The sequence below is a fragment of the Callorhinchus milii genome, unplaced genomic scaffold, assembly GCF_018977255.1.
Source record: "Callorhinchus milii isolate IMCB2004 unplaced genomic scaffold, IMCB_Cmil_1.0 Scaffold1, whole genome shotgun sequence".
NCBI lineage: Eukaryota > Metazoa > Chordata > Chondrichthyes > Chimaeriformes > Callorhinchidae > Callorhinchus > Callorhinchus milii.
In genome coordinates this window covers 26,302,292-26,328,656 of record NW_024704742.1, presented here as the reverse complement: position 1 = coordinate 26,328,656, position 26,365 = coordinate 26,302,292, and the positions used below count along the sequence as shown (strand labels likewise).

Sequence of the window (26,365 nt, the reverse complement as noted above, 5' to 3'; positions counted from 1 at the left end):
AATCTTCACTTGGGCATTGTGAAGGATGGTGGTCATCAGAGGGTGTCCCAACATGAGGCAAGACCCTTCAGGAGATTATTATTTTATCATGCAAGATTATTTAAGAATGTAATCATGTGCACCAATTGAATTTGATCAAAGATATTAAATGATTTTCAAATGACTCATGTCATAAACAAGCTTGTTATTAAATACTTGTCAAATACCCAATCAAACAGTCAATTTGTTGCTGCAGGTCTTCACGTAAATACCTCCTTTAAAAAAGAACTAGATATACTTCTCCCTGCCAGGGGTATGAGACTATATAGGGATTTGGATGGTTTGTGATTAGCAAACAACAACTTGCATTTATATATCTATATAATCATTTATATAATTATAAATATAATTCGATCTCAAACGCAATTAATACACTAATGCCACAAATACCATGATAATAATTCATAGACAGAAAGGGGCTTTATGACTACCCATCATTACAATGTTATTACTTTTCCAGATGGTAGAGAAAATTTGAAATGTAAATAACTTTTTGATCTGTACAAATATATTACACCGCAGTTGTCTTAAATTCAGTATCTCACAGGCGTGTGATAAACTAAGAGCGAATCATGTCTGCCTTCTGGGTCATCAGGTCATGATTGACATCACTTCCTTCACAAAGCGATGCCAGATTTGAATAGTGAGCATGTGCAGCACACTTGAAGTGACCTGGAAGTCAGCTAGCAAGTTGTACTTCTATCTGCACTTCCAGGTAATGTTGGTCTTAGGACATTGAAAACACTTTAAGTAAAGCTGTGCTCAGTTGGGGGTGGGGAGGGGAACCTTAAAACTGGATTTCCAAGCATTTCCCAAAAATTAGGCATAATGCTTGTCCCTTTTTGAATTCAGTTGACCTCCTCACCTGCCCTAAAAAACCCAGTCTGTGTTCTTGACAGTACTTATTTGTGAAACGGTTTGAGTTGTTTCAACATAGTTCAACAGGCAGTAGAAAAATGCAAGTTCTTTCCTTCCTTCTTGGACACGATTTGTTAAGCAAGGGCTGCTACCAAGGCCCCATTTCTGCTCTCTACAATCCTGCAATGCATTTGTAACATATTATCTTTCAAGTGCCATCGTGTACAGAAGTGGAGTTTTTATCAGAGGGGAATCTGACTATTTTTAGCTTGTGCTAAAGTAAATGATTAAAATCAGAGAGTAGACACTGGTTTGTCTGGCTTCATCCCTGGGTCCCATCTGGAATATGGCAAAGCAAAGCACCAAAAGGAATATATTGGTCTAAATCCAGATGACTAATCTCATTCTCATGACTTTACTTGTATAGGTTGATGTCTAATTGTCCAATTTGTTAACACTACAGTGGGGCTCAATTTGTGATTTTCAAAATTCACTACCTCTGGTTCCCCAAGTCATCAATCCATTAAAAGGTCGGCGGTTAAAAATAACCATCTGTTTCAATCTTTGCAAAATTAACAGACAGCAATTCCCAAAGTGGCAAAGTGGAAATTTAACAAATAAACAGTCTAGACCTTAATTTAATCAACAACAACTTGCACTTGTATAGCAGCCTTTGTGAGGGGCAGAGTCCCGGAGCGCTGAAAGTCACCACCTGAATATGTGTAGAACATTCTTAGCTTTTCATTTTCTTTATTTTCTCTCGCTTCATGTAGGCAGTGTTTGTACCACAAATGTTTGTTTAGAAATGTGTTTGTTTAGGAAAAAAATCCTTGCATATAGCTGATGGGAGGACGAGAAGATGTCTCAAATTCTTCACAGGATTTACTGTAAAGTGTAGTGGCTGTATATTTGTAGGCGAACACAAACCACATTATGCAATTTACATAGTGTAATTTACCTGTGATATCATTGTAATTCCTTGATCTGTACTAATAATCATAAACATTTGGATTTGGGTTTAGCACCTTATTACACTAGAAGGTACATCCCCAAGCTCTTTGCACGATGAGTTACTTTGAAATGACTTATATAAAATAAACATAATAATAATAATCCTTGCATTTTGATATAGCGCTTTTCACGTCGGGAGGACGTCCCAAAGCGCTTCACAGAATATACTGTAAAGTGAATTGACTGTATATTTGTGGGCGAACGTGGCAGCCAATTGCACACAGCAATGTCCCACAAACAGTCGTAGATTGAAAATGACCAATTTATTATTGTTTTTGGAGGGATTATTATTAGGCGTGTGGAGTAAGGAAACTTGCCCAAGGTTTCGCCCTGACCTGCCTGGAATTGAACTCGGGTCTCTCGCTTGCAAAGCGAGTACTCTAACCACTGAGCTACAGGACTCCACAAACATGGCAAGTAATCTGTATCAGAAACATCCCACAAATATAAATGGGAAAATTATCTGTTAATCTGATTTTGGTGAATTGAGGAAAAGGAGAATATTGGGAGCAAAAACGAGGACAACTGGGGAACTCCCTTCTCTTCAAGATAATGTCAATGAATCTTTACCATCCACCTCAAGAACTGGAGAAGAATGTGGTAGTGAATAATCCCCAAGGGGAAGAGGCATATGATGTAAAGAAACTTTTAGCTGCATCAATGTTGTCTAGTCAATGTTTTCATGAATCTAAGATGACATCCCCCTGATGTAAACGGTGCTTTACCAAATATAAAAGTTATAATAACTACTGAAATGACATCTCAGCTGCATGTTAAGGAAGTTGTGCTGCATAGAATTCCACAATGGCCGTTTCTTATTTGAAGATTGCTAATACAGCAAGTGATTGCATAATAATGTTATCTATAAATCCAGACATAACAGCAAAAGGATCAATGGAAATATACCTATTGTGCACTTTGAGAAGGATCTGAAGAGCAGAGCCCTTTATTTCACTGCACAAAACCTGGCGGTTTTCAGAGGATGAAAAATCTTGATAGTGTACTGATGTAGCATTCATTTTTCTTGTTTATTTGAGACTAATAATTGACTGAATGCTTTGGAGGCATGGCTTTAAGCACTTGTAGGCAGTATTGCTCACAGATCAAATATTTCAAAGGAAATACTCTTAGAAGGTTGGGCATGTGGAGTGTTTGTTTCACTCATGACAAATGGCCTAGAGGTACTATCGGAAAAATTATTTTATTGAGATTGATCTGACATTGCAACTCCATCAGCAAAAAACAATTCCCTGTCATGGCTGCTCTTTATAACGACATGATTTAGAGCACCTATGAATTGCCAGAATCCATATCCTCTTTCAAAAGTAAGTACTGGTCACTTAACAGATCAAAGCAGAGGGATTAGTTTTCTTTACATAACCTGCCCTATTTTTGTTTCATTGTGAATGTTTTTGTTTTCCAAGGTCGAGAATATCAGTTAAACCATAACTGTGCTTCTTTCCGCAAACAATGTGGCTTCCTCAGTAACCATATAAAATGACACCAGCTAATATATAAAAGAAAAATCAAGGCCACAACAAAACTTCAATATTGGATATAATAAACAGTCAATGAGCCTCAGGACAGAGGGGTGTTCCATCATCATTTGATGACTCACCATAGCTCAGAGCATCTGTTTGGTGGTGACTAATCTCCTACCCTAATTAGAGCCAAGTGCCACCTAATCTGTGTAGAATATTGACTGGTTATTCAATGTTCCAGCTCCCAAAGCCTCACAAACTCCGTTAATTAGGTTCTAAACTCAGGAAATAAGGTCATAAACTATGCATTGATTGTAATTGGTATTTCCATGTAAATATGCCCATTATGGTTTGTTTAGCATTAATGTCATACATTGGGCAATCCTGAGTTTTTTTGATATTGAGGAGTATGGCCAAGGCTGGGCTCTGAGATCTGCAATTGCTGTAATCAAACAGTTTTCTTGTGTCTTTGAACACAATGGTGATGTGATTGGTGACGAGGCATTTACTGTACAGTTTGAAAGTGTACAGAAAACTCTGAAGCGCTTTGAGATGTTTCAACTTGTTAAGGCGTATATCAAATCCAAGATTTATTATTACTGTTTTATATTCTGCTGGCCAGTCTGAACAATGACAATGGTGCACATGAAGTCCACTTGGCAGGCAGTATTCCTGCTATTTTAGAAGGTCGGTCCACATTTTCAGTACAGAGGAAGGCCATTTGGCCCATCGTATCTATGCTGCTCTTTTAAGAGAAATCCTTTCACTGTGTCATGTTTGCCCAGATCTTTGTGTTTCTGGGCAATCAGTCAAACAGCAGTAATTGCTGTCATAAAAGGAGATTAGAGACAATCAGGGATTAACATGATAAAAGATGCAGATTTTATTGAATTTCATCCCATAAATCCATGGGTACTTGTATAGGTCACTTTTTTTTGTGTGGTGCTCATCTGAATCTGGACAATAGCAGCACTACTGCTATGCTAATGTGAATTTTTCTTTTTCTGCACCCAGTCATCCTATGGCTTGTGTGTGGGACTATTGCTTTAGAACTGAATTGGAGGTAGGGTTATGCTGCAGATTTAAGGCGTACATTGAGAGGGTTGAACCGAAACCACATTTTTAGATGAGAGTGGATATTGAATGAGAATGCATATGGAAAGGCAAGCCACATTACATTAATTTTGTTTGAGTTTGTTGTTGCTCGTAATCTATCTTTAAAATCCCACCATAAGATTTACCTCTCCAACCATACCTATGGTCACTCCTCCCGCTCCTCCTCATTGGTCAATATCTAAGGCCTCTGAGACACTACCCTGCGTGGAGGGTGCTATAATGCAAGTTGTTGTTGTCTAACCCTGTCATTGTGCAACGCTCAGAGACGCTATCCTGCATGAAGGGCGGTATATAAATGCAAATCGTTGTTGTATATTCAGAGATTCTGTTTAAAAAAACACTGGACAGATCTTTAAAGTTTTATTACACAAGCAAGATAACTAGCAAAGCCCTTGTTAAAATATTTAGTGGATGAGCTAACTTCGAACCCACTTTCTTTGAAAGTGGAAACTATTTTTAGATGGTGCTTGTTAGTGCAAGACCTATTGCTTTGTAAGTGCTTGAGGAGAGACCTGAAGCGGAGAAAGCTAATAAACAGAGCTTGTAACAGGGATTCTTTCACTCAGCAAATATACTTCATATCATAATCACGCTCTGCCAGCATGAGAAAATAATTCATTAAAAAAATTGGCATTATTTCAAGTGCTAAACTAAATAATACTAAATAATATTTCAAGTACTATACTAAATAATAGGCGTTGTGTTTAAGAAAGCAAGAATGCAAATAACATCTACAATGCATGTCAATGTACATACTGGGATGCAGCCCATTACTGCCACTTGATTGCACACATGGATTCAAGTACAAGACCAGTTGACCTGTTTATCAACTAAACTTTCACTATTTAACCTCTCAAAACCTTTTGAAATTTTGAAGACCTCCATTAGATTCTCCGATCAACCCGTGCTCCAGTGAAAATAGCCTTGTTTTTTAAAGTTATCCTCATAACTATAATCCCTTATTCCCGTTATCGCATGTTGGACCTTCGCTGCACCCTTTCCATGGCCCTGATGTCCTTTCTATAAATGGGATGCCCAAACGGTATGCAGTACTCCAATGGTGACCAAATCAAAGATTTATATAAATTTAACATCACTTTCTTGAGGCATCTTGATGGAGACATCTCTGACCACTTCCTAATTTCTCTCTCCTGCCACCTCTCCCTCCCCTCCGCCAAGTCGTTCATTATCTTCTGCCATCCCGCCTCACTCCCTCTCAAATGCCTTCTTGTCTGCCAATTTTCTCTCCTCAATGCACCTCACCATTAAGGTATTCAATGGCTGTTTCTCCTCCATGTTCAATACCCTTGTCTCCCTGAAATCCAGTACAATCTCCCACCCTACCAATATTCCCTGGTAAATATTTCCTTAGCCCAGGTTGCACACTGCACTGTTGTTTGAACTTTGACGAACCATTGGTAGCCATTTGTTTATTGATTTCAGGTTTATGGACTTCAAAGAGCTTTTTAGTTCATTGAGGGAGAGAAAATTAACATCAGCATTAAAGTTGTGTTTTCATTCAGCAGCATTTCTGTAACCACAGTCACTCCTTGGTTTGGATGGAACTTCATAGAGGCAGTGGGGAAAAAAATGGTCTTTCAAAAATCTGATAACCTTTGTCCTTCCAGTTTTCATTGATGTATGAATATAGTGACCAAGACAATAATGTCACAATATGTCTGTGTTACCGAGGAAAGAAATTGTCTCAACTTTCCCCCTTCATTTGCATGGAGAATAGCTTCTGTAGCTGATGAACAGTGTTCAGAGAAGGAAGGAAACATTGTCTTCAGGGAAGTCGCATGTTTGGAATGGCCTCTTTGAACTGATCCTTTCGTGGCGATCTTATGTTCACGCAAACAACGTAAGGTTGTAAATGCTATTGATTTTAAATTTGAAGACTTAAAAAAAAATAGTTTGAGAACATACAAACAAAATAAAGCAGGAATCTTAAAATCTAACCCTTTATCTTGTAGATCGCAAAGGCGTTGTACATTATTGTAAACTCAAGGACACTCCTATAGCCTGAGACAGAAGCTTTACTTTTATAGCCTGAACACTGCAGTTAATATTTATTTTATGATGCCCTGGGGTCACATTCAGTGAAAATAGAGGAATGCTTTAAGCCACTTAACTGAGCTTGAAGATACTACATACAGTCTTTTTTGTGTAACATGCAGTATTGCTTGTCCTGTACCTGACTTCACCAGCAGAAGACTAACCTGTCGGGGGAGACTATTTGGCAGGACTAAAATATGATTGATGGAAACACATAGCGAAAGGAACTTGTATATACAGAGGATTTATTGAGTTTATAGAACTGTAGAATGTTTACAACACAAAAAGGGGTCATTCGGCCCTTTGTGTCAATGTTGGTGCTAGCTCCCTGCGGGATGTATCTGGAGTTAGCAGGCGAAACAGAGATCTGTGATCATCAGTCAAGTCATCACTTTCTCATAAACCAACCTCTACTTTCTTTACTGTATATGGTATTTTAAACATTTATTATATTTTATCACCATTTTGGGGCACCCTTCAAGTTCACGTGTGGAATGATACGTGTGTGATTCTTATTTGCATCAATCTTGTGACATGGGGAAGTTGGTTGCGCTATCATACAATAATAATAATAATCAACGCATTTGATATAGCGCCTTATCATGTCTTCAAGATGTCTCAAAGTGCTTCACAGAATATATTGTAAAGTGAACTGACTATTTTGTGGGCGAAAGGTGGCAGCCAATTGTACACAGCAGTGTCCCACAAACAGTTATGGATTGAGTGACCAATTCATTATTATTATTTTTGGAAGAAATTATTACCCCCAGAAAAGCGATCCACCAATCGACTAACAACCGGGTTCCTACTTACTGCTAGGTAAATGAAGTAAAGAAACTTGCCCAATGTTTCACCCTGCCTGGATTCGAACCCAGGTCTCTTGCTTGTGAGGGGAGTTCTCGAATCACGGAGCTGCAGGGCTTCACTGCATCACAAAAGAGATTTCGAATCTAACAGTCATGACTGAGAGGTGTGAATTCCTGACCTTAAACTTCTAGTCTGCAGCTGACGTATGTTGTACGTGTTATTTTTAGAATCTCAGCAGACAAAGAAATGTCTTTTTTTTATTACTTTATTTTGTATGTGGTTGCTTCAATATCTGCCTTGTTTAGTTTTTCTGCAGTTGGTTTATTCTGATTAATCTTGCTTAGAAACTAAACTATTATAAGCAAAACAACTTGTTTTACTTCACTAATCTTTTTAAAGGCGGCTCCTCTTCCAAATGAGCCTTAACTAGCTAACTGAAATCACTCACAGAGTGCATCGAGATTATTGATTGAGAGTGAATGTATAAATCTAACCCAAACTTCAAAACTAAATAATTAATGTACATTAAACATTGATTGAAATAAGCAGCCAGATTGACTCCATATTACTTGTGGAAAAAAGGATCAGCTGTGCTTTTAAAAATTCCTGCAAGGGATGTGTTTCCTTGACAACCGTTGTCATTTCCCTTATTTTCAGAATATCACTGGAGTGTAAAGAAATAGGGGCTTGGGTGAGAAATACAGTGAAGCATTATACATTGAACGGCTTCCTGTGTGGCTGTTTTTGTATTAGGTGATAGCCTTTTAACAAGTTTCCTTACTATTAATATAGTCCTGAAGCGACAGCTAGCTTCTACAATCAAATTAAATATAATTTCGGTGCTTGTAGTTTAATTATCTCCCTTTTTATTTTGGCACCTAAACTCCTGTTTGCTTTCGTCACTCAGTTGGTTCACTCTTACCCTCACACAAATTCAGTGCCCTAAGCTTTCATCCAAGATTCAGCACAAACCCAGCAATGAAGAGAGAAACCTTTGACTGGCAGGATTATTCTAGGACGTAGGGAGGGGGAGCAAGGGATATGAAGCAGGTTTGAATTATCGAAACGGGAGTAAAACATTAGGAGAATATAGGAATTGTGTGAGACAAGGGCATTGAAGCATTTGAAGGTCAGAATTTAGCAATTGCACACACTGTATCCCCTGTCATTGAACACATTGCTTCTCCATTCCAGGTCTTTCTACACAGTCACCATATGTTACATTACAGACTGCCACACCACCTAAAGTTAATTAAAACCACTGTTATCTCTCCTCATTGTCAATTTACTATGCATTATGGTCATACTCAACATCTAATTGAGTTTTCTGCTGATGAGGTACAATTGAGAATCAGCAACCAGCAGATGGCACAAAGGAGCGACAAAGGATCAATGTAAGAGAAGATTCAGTAAATCATGAGTTAGTTTTAATTCCTTCATTTTACCCTTTCTGTTCATATCGGAACTGCAACGAACAACTCTCAACTGAACAGTTGCAATTTACCCTTTGCTGCATTATGGGCAATGAATAAAACATTGCTTCTGAGCAAGGTAGAAACACTCGAGCAGAAAAACATCCCACTGAACATGGTGCAACTTTTCTTACAGAGGCAAACTACTCAAATTTGGGAAAAGAGTCTTGAAGGGCAATTAATGGAGGAGGAGAGGGTCAAAAAAGATATTGAGGTTCCACACCAGGTTCATGGAGTGGAGTGAGCATCCATGGAGGTCAATGCAATCAGCACCTGACCAAGGAAGAGGTCCCAGGTTCAGGGTAGCAGAGTACAGTTTTGGCACAGACACCAAGAAGTATTTCTTCAGACAGGTGGTAAACAACAGTTAGAACTAGTTACTGGGAGGCTGGTTAAGGCCAGGACACTGGACTCGATTAAGAAACAGCTTGTTGCTGTCCTAGGATGTTGATAGGGTGTATTTTACAGAAGGAGATCAGGGCCTTCTTCATTCTTTTGTGAATGGAAGCTTACAAGGCTTGATTACGGATTACTTTCACATCAAGGCTCGATTACAGAAACTCCCGCCTTATCGGCCTTCCCAACTCTTCCCTTCACAGGCTGCAGATCATCCAAAACTCTGCAGCTTGTGTACTCTCACGCACCAGGCTCCATGACCCCATCACTCCCACACTCGCCTGACTCCACTGGCTCCCCATCTCCCAGAGGATCGTTCAAGATCCTCATCCTCACTTTCAAGGCCATCCATGGCCTTGCCCCCTCCTACCTTTCTGACCTGCTGCCTCCCTATCAACCTGCCCACTCCCTCCGTTCATCGGGCTCTGGTCTCCTCCATGTCTCCTACCCAACCTGCCCTACCTTCGGTGGCCGGGATTTCAGCCTCTCTGCCCCCACACTCTGGAACTCCATCCCATGGTCCCTTCACCTCGCTTCCTCCCTTGCCTTCTTCAAGACCCTTCTCTTCGATCGTGCCTTTGGTCGCCCTCCCACCTCTGTCTTCCCTCACCCCTACACCACTCCTCCCCCATGCTTGGGCCCCGACATCTGACTATTCAGTGCTTTGGGACGTCCTCCCGACATGAAAGGCGCTCTATAAATCTAATTTTGTTGTTGTCCAAACGCCTGCACATCACTTCCAGAGAATTGCTAATAACTGGCCCTTAATTGAAACAATTAACGGAAGTAAAATAAGGATTTATAAGTTAGCATACTTTTCCAACATGCAAACCAGATTCATTAGCAACTGGGTTAAAATAATTAAACAGCAACTGAAATCAATTGCAATTTGTCAGTATTCATCTCACCAGGTGATCCAAATGTACACAGTCCCAGATGGGAAATACTGCCAGTGAGTAGTTACTGTAGCAGAATCAGACTCTTAACATCAGGCTAATTCTGCAGCTGCTGCGTCAGGCTTCAGCTCTACTTCAGTGTGTTGACAGCCGGTGGGGAGGGGAGGGAAGTCAAATACCTGCTCTATGGACTTTACTAAGATAGATTGTGAGTCACTGCTTTTGTGTTGAGCAGCGGGAAGTAGTTCAGAAAAATTAGTTTCAATACAATATTAATAATAATAATACTAATCCTTGCATTTGATATAGAGCCTTATCACATCTTCTAGATGTCCCAAAACGCTTCACAGAATATACTGTAAAGTGAATTGACTGCATATTTTGTGGGCCAAATGCGGCAGCCAATTGCGCACACCAGTGTCCCACAAACAGTCGTGGATTAAAGTGACCAATTCATTTTTTTTAAGGAATAATTACCCCTGGAAAAGCGATCCGCCAATCGACTAACAACTAGGTTCCCAGTTACTGCTAGGTAAACAGAGGCGTGTTGAGTAAGGAAACTTGCCCAACATTTGGGCCTGCTGGGAATCAAACCTAGGTCTTTCGCTTGTGAGGCGAGTGTTCTAACCATTGAGCTACAGGACTCCATGATTTAGCGCCTTTCACATCAGGAGAATGTCCCAAGGCCTGGGAGCAGCAGGAAGCAGTACAGAAAAATTAGTTATAATGCAATATTGTATTTATATATCAAATGCAAGGATTATTATTATATAGCACCTTTTTCATCAGGAGGATATCCCTATGCACCTAAAACACTTATGGTACGCTCTGAAGATGGGCGAGGAAGGGGGCAAGGCCAGAATCATAGTTTAGGTGACACCGATCTTAAGTACAATGATCCGTGAAATTGCCTTTCCTTGGTTTAAAAGAATACCAATAGAGATGTGCCTTTGGTGCTGTCACTGTTTAAGTGTTTTTCGGTGCTTTTTCTTAAATAAAACAGATGGACGAGATCAAGAGCAAAGACCGAGTGATTCTTGCCCTGGAGAAGGAGCTTGGTGTTCAAGCCGGCCACACGCAGAAGCTGCTGCTACAGAAGGAAGCCCTGGATGAACAGCTGGTGCAGGTGAAAGAAGCTGAACGTCACCACAGTAGCCCCAAGCGGGAGTTTCCAAGTAGCAGCGCGGACACATCGGACCTGACAGGGAGCCAAGTAAGGACAGGATAACAGACGGAAGTAACTGATAACTCCTTCTAAAGTCTCAGTTTATATATATCAACCGATTTCATATTTCTGTATTATGTTATTGTAACGAGAGAACGTCGTTTGTGTTGAAACAAAACCACAGAGATGTTCAACACTGTAGCAGGCTAATTGGCCCATTATTTCAGGTTAGTATTTGCTTCTCCGAGAACCCATCCAGCCTTACGCCAATGCCCAGCTCTTTCCCCGTACCCTCTAATACTCTTCCTCGGTACGTGTCCAGTTTTATTTTTCAAATGACTATAAGGTTGGTTGTATAGTTTTCGGAGGTTTGGTAACCTGGTAATTCCTTGGATCTAATGTCTCTTCCCTTCAACATAGAATCCATTCTATACTGAGCCATTCAACTAATCGTGCCTGTGTCAGTTCTTTGGTTACCCAACTAGTCCCGATTGCCCCACTCGTTCCTCATATCCTTGCAAATTTTTCCTCTTCAAGTACCTATCCAATTCCCTTTTGAAAGTTGTTATTGAATATTTTCCACCACCCTTTGAGGCAATGCATTTCAGACTGTAACAACTCGCTGTGTAAAAACAATTCTCCTCATCTCCCTCTGGTTCTTTTGCCAATTATCTTGAATCTATGTGCCCTGGTTACTGACCCACCTACCAGTGGAAACAGTTGCTTCCTACCTACTCTATCAAAACCCCTCATAATTTTGAACAGCTCTATTAAATCTCCCCTTAACCTTCTCTGCTGTAAGGAGAAAAAATCCCAGCTTCTCTGGTCTCTCCCCCTAACTAAAGTCCCGTATCCCTGGTACCATTCTGGTAAATCTCCTCAGCACACTCTCAGAGACCCTGATATCCTTCCTAAAGTATGGTGCCCAGAATTGGGCACAATACTCCAGCTGAGGGCTAGACAGTGACTTATAAAGGTTTAGCAGAACTTCCTTGCTTTTGTAGTCTATGCCTCTATTTATAAAGCCAAGGATCCCGTATGCGTTTTTGACAGTTCTATCAAAATGTCCTGCCACCTTCAAAGACCTGTGTATATGAATCCCCAGGTATCTCTGCTCCCATAGTCCCTTTAAAACAGTTCCATTTATTGCATATTGCCTCTCGTTCTTCCTTGCAAATTGCATCACCTCATACTTCTCTGCATTAAACTTCATCTGCCATGTGTCTGCCCATTTCACCATTCTGTCTATGTCTTCCTGCAGTCTGCTACCATCCTCCTCACTATTTATGACGTTCCCAAGTTTGTGTCATCTGCAACATTTAAAATTTTGCTCTCTTTACCCAAATCTAAGTCATTCACATATATCAAAAAGAGCAGTGGACCTAATACCAACCCCTGGTGGATACCATTGTATACTTCTCTCCAATTTGAAAAGCAACCATTCACCACTACCCTCTGCTTTCTGTCTCCCAGCCAATTTTATAACCATGCTGCCCTGTCCGTTTTATCCCATGGGCTTCAATTTTGCTAACTAGTCTATTATGTCCATATACTCTAAATCAACTGCACTACCTTCATCAATACACTCTGTTATATCATCAACAAATTCAATTAAGTTTGTCAGACATGATTTGCCTATAACAAATGCATGTTGACTCTCATAAATTAACTTATGTTCTAAGTGAAAATTTATGTTGTCCCGGATTATGGTCTCTGGAAGTTTCCCCACCAGTTTGTGAACTAATGAAGATTACAAACGTGGAGTCCTATAGCTCAGTGGTTAGAGCACTCGCTTTGCAAGCGAGAGACCTGAGTTCAATTCCAGGCAGGTCGAAACCTTGGGCAAGTTTCCTTACTCCACACGACTAATAATAATCCCTCCAAAACAAAAAACAATAAATTAGTCATTTTCAATCTACGACTGTTTGTGGGACATTGCTGTGCGCAATTGGCTTCCGCGTTCATCCACAAATATACAGTCAATTCACTTTACAGTCTATTCTGTGAAGCGCTTTGGAACGTCCTCCCGACGTGAAAAGCGCTATATCAAATGCAAGGATTATTATTATTATTATTACAATTCGGTTGTGGTTCAACCTTTGAAACGGAAGCAATCCAACTTTTTTCCCTCTCTTCAATTCTTACTTAAGTATTTTTATACCAAGGCTTTTTTTTTGCTATGGTGGAAAACCAGTGATTTGGGAGTTGCTGAACTTTTACAAACAATTGCATATCGACCTGTCTGCTCCCTCTGCTCAGCAGGCTGCTCCACGTCTCCCAACTGGTCTGCCCATCAGTGGCAGTCGAGCCTTCAGGCTCTCTGTCTCCACCCTTTGGAACTCCATCCCACAGTCCCTTCGCCTTAAGATATTCAAGAGCAATGTTTTGACAATCTGGATTGGGTTTGTAGATGAACCTTGTGAATTACAGGATCTACAAGATTTAAGATGGAAACAAACGTGGTGCAGTAATAATCTTGCTTCCGATTAATTTGACATGTTATTAAAGTTATAAATGTGCTGCTGGCATCCAGGGAGAGAATATCAGCTCTGCACCATCTTTCACAATTTATTCAAGAAGGTCCAGCTTTTGGTTTTAAGCAAGTTCTCAGAATATTAATGTGCATTTTTTTAATCTTCAAGGTTTCTACATTATTTTCAAATACAGTATGTTGTATTATTTACAGATTAAACCAATAAAGGAGGTGTATTCCTTAAAGGGGAACTTTAGTGTCAGGGTAAGTACAGTACAGTAATTGATGTGTACTTACCTTTACATTAGTGATTTAGTGTCCAGGGTTAAGTGGAATGAATAACCTGTACTTACCTCACATCAGACCCCCAGTGCTGGGGTAACTACAGGGGATGATCATTACTTACCCTTATTAGCACTGTAGTGTATATGGCAAGTACAATGAATGATATATAATAACCTCTATATCAATCCTATTGTTTTGTTTTTAAATCGATTTCTAATTTGCAGGGCTGCTGTATAGAGCATTTTAGTGGAATGGGTGAGCTGTGATGTATGGCAAGAAGACATTTATAGAACCATAGAAATTCATAGCACAGAAGAAGGCAATTCGGGCCATCGTGTCCATGCCAGCTCTTTTAAGCACAATCCTACTGACTTAAGGGTGATCACCCAATCATTTCTTGGGTTGGATGCATTGATGCCGTTGGGTGCTAACTTAATTCAGTTCCCTGTAATGTCTGTTTTATTATTAAAACAATCAAAGTGGGGGATTATCTGAATGAACATGTGTTTTTATGTAGGTTTGGGTATGTCCATGGCTTGTTTCTCTTTAACATTGCTGGTTTTGTTTCGTCCACGTAAATCTCCTTTAGGAAACGCAAATGGATGAAAGGGATGTCCGTCGGTTCCAGTTGAAAATTGCTGAACTGAACGGTGTGATACGCAAGTTGGAAGACAGGAACACGCTATTAGCGGATGAAAGAAATGAACTGGTAAAGTGGCCCTGACTTGAATTACATTCACTTTAGTAAATGAATCAGTCCTGTTGCAGTGCGAAATCCGTCAAACTCTTTTCTGTACTGCAAGGGAAAATACTCTGCCCTCAGAGGTCGGAAATTAGTTTATTTTAAAACAATATAATTGTAAATGGTGGCCATTCTAATTAAATGTGACCCGTGGAAAGCCTTCTGATAGACTACAGACGCTCTTAAATTATTGTTCCAGGTGAAACGTGTGCGAGAGACGGAGAGCCAGCTGAAGCCTCTGGTGGAAAAGAACAAGCGCCTAAATAAGAAGAATGATGATGTGATGCAGTCTATACAGAGGATGGAACAAAAAATAAAGAATCTCACAAGAGAGCATGCGGAAATGGTACAGCATGCAATACTCTGCCCTCCTGGTTAAGCTAGCTATAGCAAGTTAGTCTGTATGTGGGTATGGGTTCATAAATGGGTTGCGTTAGTTCTAATAGGTTTCTGATGGACTATAATTATGAACATAGAAATTACATAGAAATGTACAGGACAGAAAAAGGACATTTAGGCCCATCATTATCGGTGCTAACTCTTTTAAGAGCAATCCTTTCAATCTTTTTCACCTGCCCCTTACCTCTGATGGATCCAAATCCCTGACTGTCCAGCATCTTTGGACGTTCTCCTGACATGAAAGGCGCTATACAAATGTAATTTTGTATTTGTATTGTAGTGTAGTAAACATTGGGAGTTGTATAATTCCTAAGCACTTTTGAATACACAAAATAGAGCAATGTTAGCACTAGTACTTTGAGATGTTCTAGACACTATAGGTGCTATATCAAATGCAAGCATTTTAGTTAGTTCATGGACTTTCTCTTATATGTTTTTTGCTCAGCTTCAAGTATAACTGATCTTTTTTCTGGAGTTGCTTAAAATAGCAGGATCTTAAATGCGGTGGTTTATTTTGGCAGAAGGAAAAATTAGCTTCACAAAGCCATTTGAGAAGACACACATCCCTGAATGATCTGAGCCAAACGCAAGATGAGCAAGAAATTGAGTTTTTGAGACTACAGGTTGTTGAACAACAGCATATCATTGATGATTTAACAATGGTGAGCTATTTTGCACTCTTGTGGTATGAAGCTTGTCTTTGATGGTAACAATAGCTGTGAAAGTACCTGGAGTCCTAATAATTGGTTCCTCAAATACTCTGTAGGATCACCACATATTTCAAAAAGCTGCAGGACCAAAAACACAGGTTCGGCATTGTGAAGTTTAAGACAGGTGCCAGACAGTGGGGTTAAGTTGTAGAATTCCTGAATTATTCCTCTACTTTTCTGAGGATCATGATTTTAATAAATCCAACATGTTACTAACCGCTCCGCAGATAAATAGTTTACACAACTCAGGGTCTGAGCGCTGCTGTAATCATGAACCCATTTTGTAATTTCTAGGCCATATGTTGGACTTTTTTTCTGATGTTAATTCCTATTTTATTTGCCTAGGAAGGCTGAAATTCCCACCCTCTTATATTTTTACCAATTTTACTGGAGGGCCAAGCCCATATGATTAAGCATGGGATCACCTGCTGGTGTTGCTAAACACATTCCTCTATCAAACAAAAGTTAAGGAATCCAGCAAATTTTACCCCAGTATCTTTTGTATGCAGAGATTAATCATTAGCTGGAGCAGGTTGCCAGGGAGGAGGGCTGAGAACCAGATGCTGGTTTCATTTAAGAAACAATGCTGGGAAATGAGTGGACGGGAGAATGGGTTGTTCTGGAGAACAGAATCAGCTTATCTGAAGGCTTGACTCTCTTCCCCTTCACATCCAGGTAATTTAATGGGTAAAGTTTAGCTACGTACACAATCATCACCCTTGACAAAAAAAAACTGCGTGAAGCACTTTCAGATGTTTCAATGTGATAAGGTGCTATATCAAATGCAAGGATTATTATTATTATATTACCATTATTATGGCCGGGTTGGTTTTGCACAATCTGGAAAAAGCAGGATTGATGACTAAGTGACTTTTTCTTGTTTCGGCTTCTTAAAAGTTATGCATTGACTTGTTAGAGAAGAAATAAAGAATGTTCTGTTCTTTCTCTTGTAGGAGCGAGAGAGAATGTTGCGCTCTAAAAAGCACAGAAGGAGAAGCACAAAGCCCCATAAGGTAAGGTGACAAATGTGCAGCAATCCTGAGTTGAGTTGCAGCTTTTGGGAAATCGAGGCCTGTTAGTTTTGTTTACGAAGGAAAATGCAATGAACTGGAGCTATACCTTTTGGCTCGTAAAAATTGAGCAACTGTTTTGTTCCTAAATAATATTAAAAAAAACTTTCAAGCCAGCATATTTCAGACCATGTAGTTCAAGATGTTGGTGCAGAATTTGTATTATTTTATAGTATCCTAATGCGATATAGAGTAGAACTCTGTTATAATGTTTTTCGTTATAATGCGGGTATGCTTATACCTATTTGGGTTGGGGTCCCTGACATTTAGTTATCAAAATATCCCCACAATATTGTGCAGAAAACAGTCCAGCTCGCCTCAAATCAAGTTGTCTTACTTCCAAATACCAGCCAGCTTCACACCGCTAAAAAGGTCTGGGTCGTCAGGTCACCTCTGACGCCATTTCCGGTGTTTTGTGTGCACCCCGTGTTCTATGTCTAACAAGTCTCTCCTGATTTGTGAAGAGATGTCAGCTGCACTTCTTGTACATGTGCGCAGTCGGCAGTGACCTGACAATCTGGAAGGTGGTCAGCCATTTCAAAGCCAGACAGGGTGTGCCAGAAATGAACTGCTTCAGACCAGGACAAAAAGCAGCCGTACGCTCTAGCAAGGGTTGCCTTGTACTTGGTACGTGTGATCTTTATAATGCATCCACTGACTCTCCGTGACAACTGTGGCCTGTGTGGCAAAATGAAAATAGAAATAATTGAAACAAAAACAGAAGTCGCTGAGAACACTCAGCACGTTTGCTGAGGGTTCCCAGCGACTTCTGCTTTTGTTTCAGATTTCCAGCATCTGCAGAGTTTTGCGTTTTAGATAGAAATAATTAATTCTTCTTGATGAGTACTCCTAATTCTTTATACAGAGTACTGTAACATTTTGCAAACTTAATTCATTACATTTCTAATGAAACAATCAAAGCAAGAAAGACTTGGGGGTTTGTGTGTGATTGGGTTTGCATTTGATACCAGATTTTCATTTGTGAGTGCAGTGCTAACAGTAACAGACATGGTGCAAACTCAAGGTTATGCTTCAATGGAAATATGTTCTTTGGTGAACTGTAATTTGCAGCAGGTTCAATACATTGGTATACTGATTAGATAGTTCTCATTCTGCTGGATTTATTGTTTGCTGAGCTTTAAATGAGAGCTGTGCATGGACTTGCAAGTCTCAAAGTGAGCAAACCTAAGATCAGAAACTCTGCAACCTACTTCCAGATAGTTTCAGGCCAGTGTGAAGAGTTTCTGATTTTTCAACAGGAGTCTCCATTAGCAATTTTTCAACCCCACAATATCTTTATCAATGTCGTTTTTTTGCAGGTTGAAGCCATTAAAGCCTCAGAGCTTGTGATAACTGCATTAGATATGTACCTTATGTTGGTTCCTACAGTGTGTTAGATAAATGGTGTCTTGCCAGGACTGGGATTTATATAGTATGTTAATGCAATCATAAATTGTAAATGTTTATGGTACAGCTAGTACTAAGATGAAGATCTTTCTGAAGGGCTTGATCTGCAGGAGTGAGCAGTGATCAACCTCTAGCCATTGCCTCAGATCAGCTCGATAACTGTGCTGGAGAGTTAACAGGGGCTTAGTTGGGTTATCAATCTGTCTGTGTGCGAGAGGCATAGGAGCAATCCATCAATCCTTATCGTGTGTGTGTCAGATAATCTCCGCTATAATTGAAGTGTTTGTTGTTTGCGTATGCAGTTTTCGATTTTCCAACGTTTCTAAGTTTTGTTTTATTTCAGGATTTTTTTTTAAGTCACTGTGGTGCTCAACCTCCACTGCAAAATGTTTGCTTCTTCACACCGGCTTGCTATTTTAAGCCTTGCTAGCGTGGTGCATGGAGTGATGTGTGTACAGAGAAGCAAATACTGAGTTATATATATCCTAACCCTTTGCTATTTTAAGGTCTAACATGGTCTGAATTGCTTGAACTAATCCACTTCAATTTAGTTTTATTGCCATCTTACTGCATGTTAGCCAAAGGCTGTACTGATTAATTATGCATGTTGCAAGAAATATAACCACACAGCTTAAAGATACCCAGCTTTTAAAGCTTTTCCATTTAAAATACGCAGAAACAAAATTCATAGCTGTGGGAAAATAGTAGTTGTTCCATGTGAAATCGAGTGCCAGTCCACTCCTCTTACAACTGGGCATCGGGGAGAAATAAACCTGTCTCTTTACATGCTGATCATCCTACTGTGCATTTTAAATGGTTTTATTTCATATTTTCAGTTCTAATTGAGAGGTGTGGGTTCCCTCAAATGCAACTTGTTTATGTAGTATCTTGATACCACCACTAGAGGGAGAGACCATTCATACAACTGATCATCAACAACCAGTGAGATGGATTCCTCACTTTCAGCGACTATACTTTTTAGGTATTCCAGGAATTGTTTTGGATTTTTACAAATTAAAACTACATGAGGAGGTGGAGAAGATGATTTTGTTTCCATCACCATGGGGGAAGCGAAGGAATACGGTTCAACTAGATTTTAGAACTATTGAACAGATGTCCTTGGAGTTGTCTGTTCCTTGGGGCATTAATTGGCTTTTCATCCTTTCAATCACATTCACGGTGGATGTACAATTGTAAAAAGAAGTTCAAATCCATCATCCTGTCTGAAATAACACGTGATGTGGGAAAGATGAATAGACTTTTTTTTGATAATTCACAGGTATTTGATTTTCTTGTTCTTTCTCCCCCCATTTCCATGGAGCAGTTGAGTTCTTGGTCAGAGGGAGGAAGCACAAAATCCCAAGAGCTGTTTCTGAAGGGCTACATGTGGAGCTCTTTGCACCCATCCAATAATAATAATAATAATCCTTGCAATTGATATATCGCTTTTCACGTCTTCTAGACGTCTCAAAGTGCTTCACAGAGTATACTGTAAAGTGAATTGACGGTATATTTGTGGATGTGTGATTAATGCACATTGCTCTCCTCAGTGCTTACATAGATTTACACAGAACGTACAGCACGGAAACATGCCATTCGATCAACCAGTCTGTGCCTGTGTTTATACTCCACACAAGTCTCCACCCACTCCTTTCTCCCTCCGATACCCTTCTATTCCCTATTAGCTTGTGTGTATATCTAGCTTCATTTTAAAAGCATCTATACTATTTGCTGCAACCACCACTTTGGGCAGTGAGTTCCACAATCTCACTACCTTCTGCTTGAAGAAGTTCCTGTTAAATTCTCTTTTAGTTCCGTTGTTTTATACTTGTGGCCTCTGATTATGGCCCCCCCAATAAGTGGGAACAGCCTATTAATGCTAACCTAATGAACCCCTTTTAAGTTTTAAATATCTCTATTTGGTTCCCTTTTATACATCTCTTCTCTAGTGAAAAAAAGCCTAATCTATCCAGTTTATCCTGATAGGAAGAACTGTCAGTCCTGGTATCATCCTGATAAGTGCTCTGAGATGCTTCTCTGCATGAAGGGTGCTATATAAATGTAAGTTGTTGTTGTAAATCTATGCTATACTATCCCTATCGCTGCTATATCCTGTGCAGAAGGTGAATGCTCAGAGGCCAGAATGTGAACAAAATATAAATACCCGCAGATGCAGGAACATGCACTTTTCCAGATTTACTTTTCTATGACTTCTGGTGGGAATTATTCACAAGTGAAATGTAGGGTATCAATAATATGAAAATGAGTATAGAAATAGAGAATGGACTCCCCCTCAGGAGTGATCAAAATATTATTGATTTGTTTGTTTGCGTAGAAAATACACAGTCACTTTATTTTATAGTGTGGTCAGCCTGGCTCAGTTGGTAGCACACTCACCTCAATTAGAAGGTTGGGGTTCAAGCCCCACATTGGGACTTGGACTCATATAGTCTAAGATGGCACTCCAGTGCAGTGTTGTGCAGTGATCCTGTTCATTGTGAGTGTGGTAGGCAGCCGCTCCCTTCCCAATGCCTGTGTTTTTTGCGTGCTGAAAATGGCTAATTTCCAGGTCATTAGGTTGCCATGGCCATCACTTCCTACTTTGTACATATGCAACAAAGAGGAAGTGACATTGCAGTGACCCAATGACCTGAAAGTAGGCCATTGTTTCTTTACTGCTGGAACTGCCCAAAACGCTCCCTTTACATGCACGTACAGTCAAACCCTTTATCACTCCTCGTGATATTGTGGGTTGGAATACAGCTGCACCGTAGATAAAGATGTGTCTTATAGGGCTTACGTGTCACTTTAGTGAGTAGAAAATCAGTCCTCATTTGGAAGCTGAACTGCCTCCAAGGTGACGTGCTTGACAATAAAAAAATCAGAATCGAGCCAGCCCTCTGTGGTGGTCTTGGTAGCCCAGTTCCTGAGCCAGGTGGGTCAGCAGTTTTCCAGGGCTCTGCTGATGGCAGCCTGGCTCATTGGTAGCATCTGGAAAGGCAGACCAGTCACTGGGGGCAAGGAATCATCTCACTCAGATCCTTTTAACCCAGCAAGCCAAAGCCCTTATGGGTAGGGTGGTCCCAGCTGGACAAACAATGGGAAAGCTTGCCATACAGTGATATTAATGGCAAGCCTGCCAGACAGTTTTATAATTAGGAAGCTATGTGGTTTTAGCTGGTCAGACTCTAGCAATATCCCAACGTATACTCTGGTGCCCCCAGGTCTTGGCTCTTGCCAAACTGTGCCAAATACTTTCCGGAATTGCTGATAAATAGACTGACTTCAGGCACTCTGCAGAATTATCTTCAGTGCCACTAACTGTAGAGGATCATTTCATATCTGTCAATGCAAACTCTGATCCCGGAATGGAGCCGAGAACCCAGCTACCTGACTCTGCATTTAAATGCTTCATTTGTGTTCGATCATTTTCTGGATTGAAAATATAGTGTGTTCATTGGAAAGACTGATGAGATGTTTGCGTGTTTAAAAATAATCTCCTACTGTTTTTGCATTAAAGGCCTGATTCACATTAAAAGAGTTTGCCCTGCAAAGTGTTAGTGGTGTTTGTGCCGTGTGGGTGTGTGTGTGTATATACAAATAGATCAAACAATGTTCTGCATGTCATGAAAGACTCTTCCACAAACAGTGATCACTGGGTATTAAGGGCAAGATATGGACGTGGATTCAGAAATGGCTGAAGGGAAGGAAGCAGTGGGAAGCTTTGTTAGGGGAGCTAGGTCAAAATGGGGGAGGTTTAAAGCGATGTGCGTAAGGGATCTGTACTGGGATCCCTCCAGTTCCTTGTATATAATACTGACCTGGATTTACAGACCCAGTGTATGATAATTACATTTTGCAGATGACACCAAGTTGAGCGGACCTGTGGTATCAGAGGAGGTAGCAAAGTTCCTACAAAGAGGTTTGAAGAGTATGCACTGGGGCCAATAACTGGCAAATGACAGTTTAATACTGATAAATGCACGACATAGAGGATCCAAGAATAGGAAACTCAAATACTTCTTGAATGGGATAGAACTTACCAAGGGGGAAGCTGAAAGAGATCTAGGGGGTGTTAGGTGACTTGTTGTTCACTATGTAAAAACAGTGTGAGGTAACAATAAACAGAACAAGCAGGATGCTGGGCTATATTGCTACATCAGTTAGTTTAGATTCCCCAGGTGTCATTCTCAGGCTGTACAGTGCTCTGGGTAAACTGCACCTTAAATACTGCAGACATCTTGTCAGAATGACATAAGGAGGCTTTTCGGGTCCTAGTGTCAATGCAGCGGAGAGCAACAAGGATGATCTACAGTGTTAAAGGAATGAGCTATGAACAATGATTAGACAAGTTGGGAATATTTGGTCTTGAGAGAAGATGACTCTGAGGAAACCTCACTGAAGTGCATCAAATTTGAAATGAGATTGAAAAAGTAAACTCAAATCATTTTAGTATCATGACAGTAGAACAAGAGGCCATAGGTTTAGAGTTGTAAAGCACAATTTCAGGACAGATGCCAGAATTGTTTTCTTTATACAGAGGATAATCAATGCCTGGAACAGGTCAACAGGAAAGGTGGTAGAGGCTAGGACACTAGACTCATTTAAAAAGCAGCTTAATGCTGTGATGGGGGTTGCTACGGTGAGTATTCTGGAGGAATACTCCAGACCAATCTAGTGATCTTATAATTTCTTTAATTGGCACATAATTATATGGAGTCCTGTAGCTTAGTTAGAGCACTCGCCTTGCAAGCAAGAGGACCTGGGTTCAATTCCCGGTAGGGCGAAATGTTAGGCAAGTTTCCTTATTCCACACACTTCTGTTTACCAAGCAGTAAGTAGGAAACCGGATGTTAGTTGATTGTCAGATTGCTTTTCCGGGGGAAACAATCCCCTAAACAAAAATTTGGTCACTGAATCCACGACTGTTTGTGGGACACTGTTGCACAAATGGCTACCGGGTTTCACCCACAAAAATACATTCAATTCACTTTACAGTATATTCCGTGAAGCACTTTGAGACGTCTCGAAGATGTAATAGATGTTATATCAAGTGCAATAATTATTATTATTATAACACATGCCACATTGGATCATTTAAATTATTTAATTAGTGCAATTTATTGAATGCCACAAATCTCAACTCTGTGTGTAATATATTTCTGTTAAGCTGACAATAAAGTGAAGTGTGTGGTGTGTGTGTGTATGTGTGCAGAAAATATCATGGTACCATTCTGAATAATGTCATTGAAGGCAACAGAGAGAACAGTTAACAAAACATAAACATGCTGCCTCGGCCCTAGAAGCAGTGCAGAGGAGAGCAATGTTCAAAGTATGAGGAATGATTACATAGACACTTCAAAAAGAGATGACTCCAAGAAGACCCTGTGGAGGTTTACAAATATTTAATGGAAAAAATACTTCAAGGAATAGAGTCAGTCGAAAGGTCACAGGATTGGGTTGTGTCATCACAAAGTACCTCATTAAAAGAGGGTAATTGGCAACTGGATTGCTAATTACCCTCACTGGCAAATGGTCACTGGGTAAATCGGACATAACACCCGGCCCCAATTCATTTGTATTCTTACCTGATTTAAATATACCTGTTAATTTGGACAAAAATCTGTTACCCCGACAAAGTGCCGCGCTGGTCACTGCTGCGTCTGCTCACTCTCCTTGAGCGGCTCCAGGATGCAGATAGGAGGGGTTAAATTACGATTGATTGACTGCGGACTCCAGCCATTCACAAGCGGCTATGGGCTGTCGATCATTGAGGGAGCGGAGGTACGGGGAAGAACCAACTAAGGGAATGGGAGAAGTCAAATTGTGATTGATTGGCAGTTGGAGCTGCTTGTGAACGGATGGAGCCCAATCACCTCGGAAGCACCACTTATTGGTCCAATGGGAACGGCAATGGGCGTCTGGGTTGCTAACTGGAACTAAGTCAAGAAGGGAATTGCCCTTGTGTTCTCCCTGACACAGGAAGCAGTCACGCACTACATTTACAATCTCAGTCCCCCATCAATACTATCCTCACATACACAGCTAATATTATCATAAGATGACATGGTTTTGTCTCTAGTTTGTCCTGGTACTCTGTAAGCAATCTGACTCTTTTCTAATTCAGCACATCGAAAACCAGAGAATTTCATACCATGATTGATCCTGCAATGCTACCTGAACTATCCTAACCTAAGTATCCTTTACATGCATATTCCTATCTTCCCATACTCCTAATCAATCATTTAAGTTAATTATTCTGCTTATTCCCTTCGCACTCAGAAAAACAGATGCACAAGTGTGTCACCTTGGCTCGGTGGTAGAACTCTTGCCCTCTGAGTCAGATGGTTGTGGGTTCAAGCCCCATGTCGGGCTTTGAACGCGTAGTCTAAAATGCCGCTGCTGTGCAGACAGGACTGGGGGATTGCTGTAATGATGGAGGTGCCACCCTTCGGATGAGACATTAAACTGAAGTCTTATCTGCCTGTTCAGGTAGATGTTAAAGATCCCACCGCAGGGTTCGAAACGAGAAGGAAGTTTCTCCCGCTATTCTGGCTAACAGTCCTTCAGGATACAATTGGTCGTTCACTTCATGACTATGGGACAATGCAATGCTTCACATTCGGCTTACAAAATACTCACTTTTCAAGATATCCTGTGAAGCACTTTGAGACTTCCTCCCTATGTGAACGGAACTATATAAAATGTTAGGATTATTATTATTCATGGTCTTTATGTATGTGGGATGAAAGTATAGAAGTTAACCTTGATGTTGCTATACCTGTCAACAACAACACCTTATATTTATGTAGTACCTTTTACACAGGTTAGCATCTTGGAGTGCTGAACAATGGCATCATTTGATGCCAAGCCAGAGAGAAAGGGGAGGTGACCAAAGGCACAATTGATGAGGAAAGTCTTCAGGTGCGATCTGAAAATGGGCAAAGATGGGTCAAGGTGGAGGGATTGAGGCAAGGAGTCTGCTCAGCAGGCAGATCTCTTGGACTAATGTATGGGAGAAATGAGTTTATGATTAGAATAAATCAAAACCAGCGGAGTACTACTGTGAGACTAAGGGAGTGGCCAGAAGACCCAAGAGAGTCATACGGAAGCTTTGAGAAATATTGGCTTTGCATATGTATGCTTCACATTTCCTAGGTGAACACATGAAGCAAGCAGCACTCATAGGAAAACAGAAGCCACTCAAGATTTTCACATTACAAAGGCTGCACTGATGTGGAAAGCAGAAAATAGTCATTCATCAATGCTGTGAATACTATTTAGTAGATTTTAAAATTTTTACTACTATTGTTGCAGGTTAACTCGAGCATTTCAATAAGCAAGATATTGCAAAACATATGAGGGGTTAAAATGGATTATTTACTGTTGGTTCTGTATTTTTCTTCTTTCATTTGTCTGTGCGCTTTGGTTTGCCTCTATTTCTCTGGCTGTCAAGAGATGACTTACAAGCATGAAGGTAAGCTTATCCTTCTAGCAGTTCATGTGTTTTATTTTTCCTCAAGTTGACTTAAGATACGATTGCTTAACTGAGACTTAAGACTTGAGAATTCTATATATGTGTATTTGGCTTCTGTGGGTGTATATATGTAAATGGCCTATTTGTGAGTGTACCTTCTATGAATTTATCAATCTATGTATATAATGGGGAATAATTAGGAACACAGATGCCATCGTTATTTCTTTGCAAGAATCTTCAAGTATTTGCAATACTTTGCATTTTGTTTAAAGATCATTTTCAGTTTCACAACAGTAAAAATATTTTGACTTTAATTCCATTTGGAATTATTCGATTTATTTTTACAGTCTTATTTCTTTTGAATAGTTTTTTCTTTCTCAGGCTCAGTACAGCACTAGCATATTTTGTTGAAATCGGTGTTTGCTAAATTGAATTGGGAACCGAAAAATGATTAAACTACAGCAGCGACATCTCTGAACTTAGTAATAGAAATGTGATTTACATTG

The 26,365-nt window shown here is 40.1% G+C and overlaps 1 protein-coding gene across 6 annotated transcripts in view; it reads left to right on the top strand.

Annotated features, from left to right (window-relative positions):
* Positions 1–26,365, top strand: part of LOC103181087 (janus kinase and microtubule-interacting protein 1) — a 166,047-nt gene that overhangs the window by 93,755 nt on the left and 45,927 nt on the right. For 5 of the 6 annotated variants that reach the window (XM_042338795.1, XM_042338807.1, XM_042338800.1 and 2 more), the window contains 6 exons: positions 11,135–11,344; positions 13,983–14,033; positions 14,644–14,763; positions 14,996–15,142; positions 15,717–15,857; positions 16,859–16,918. In XM_042338795.1, the coding sequence (XP_042194729.1) occupies positions 11,135–11,344; positions 13,983–14,033; positions 14,644–14,763; positions 14,996–15,142; positions 15,717–15,857; positions 16,859–16,918 (729 nt within the window). The remainder of the gene's footprint in view (positions 1–11,134; positions 11,345–13,982; positions 14,034–14,643; positions 14,764–14,995; positions 15,143–15,716; positions 15,858–16,858; positions 16,919–26,365) is intronic. The other variant, XM_042338803.1, reaches the window with a different exon arrangement.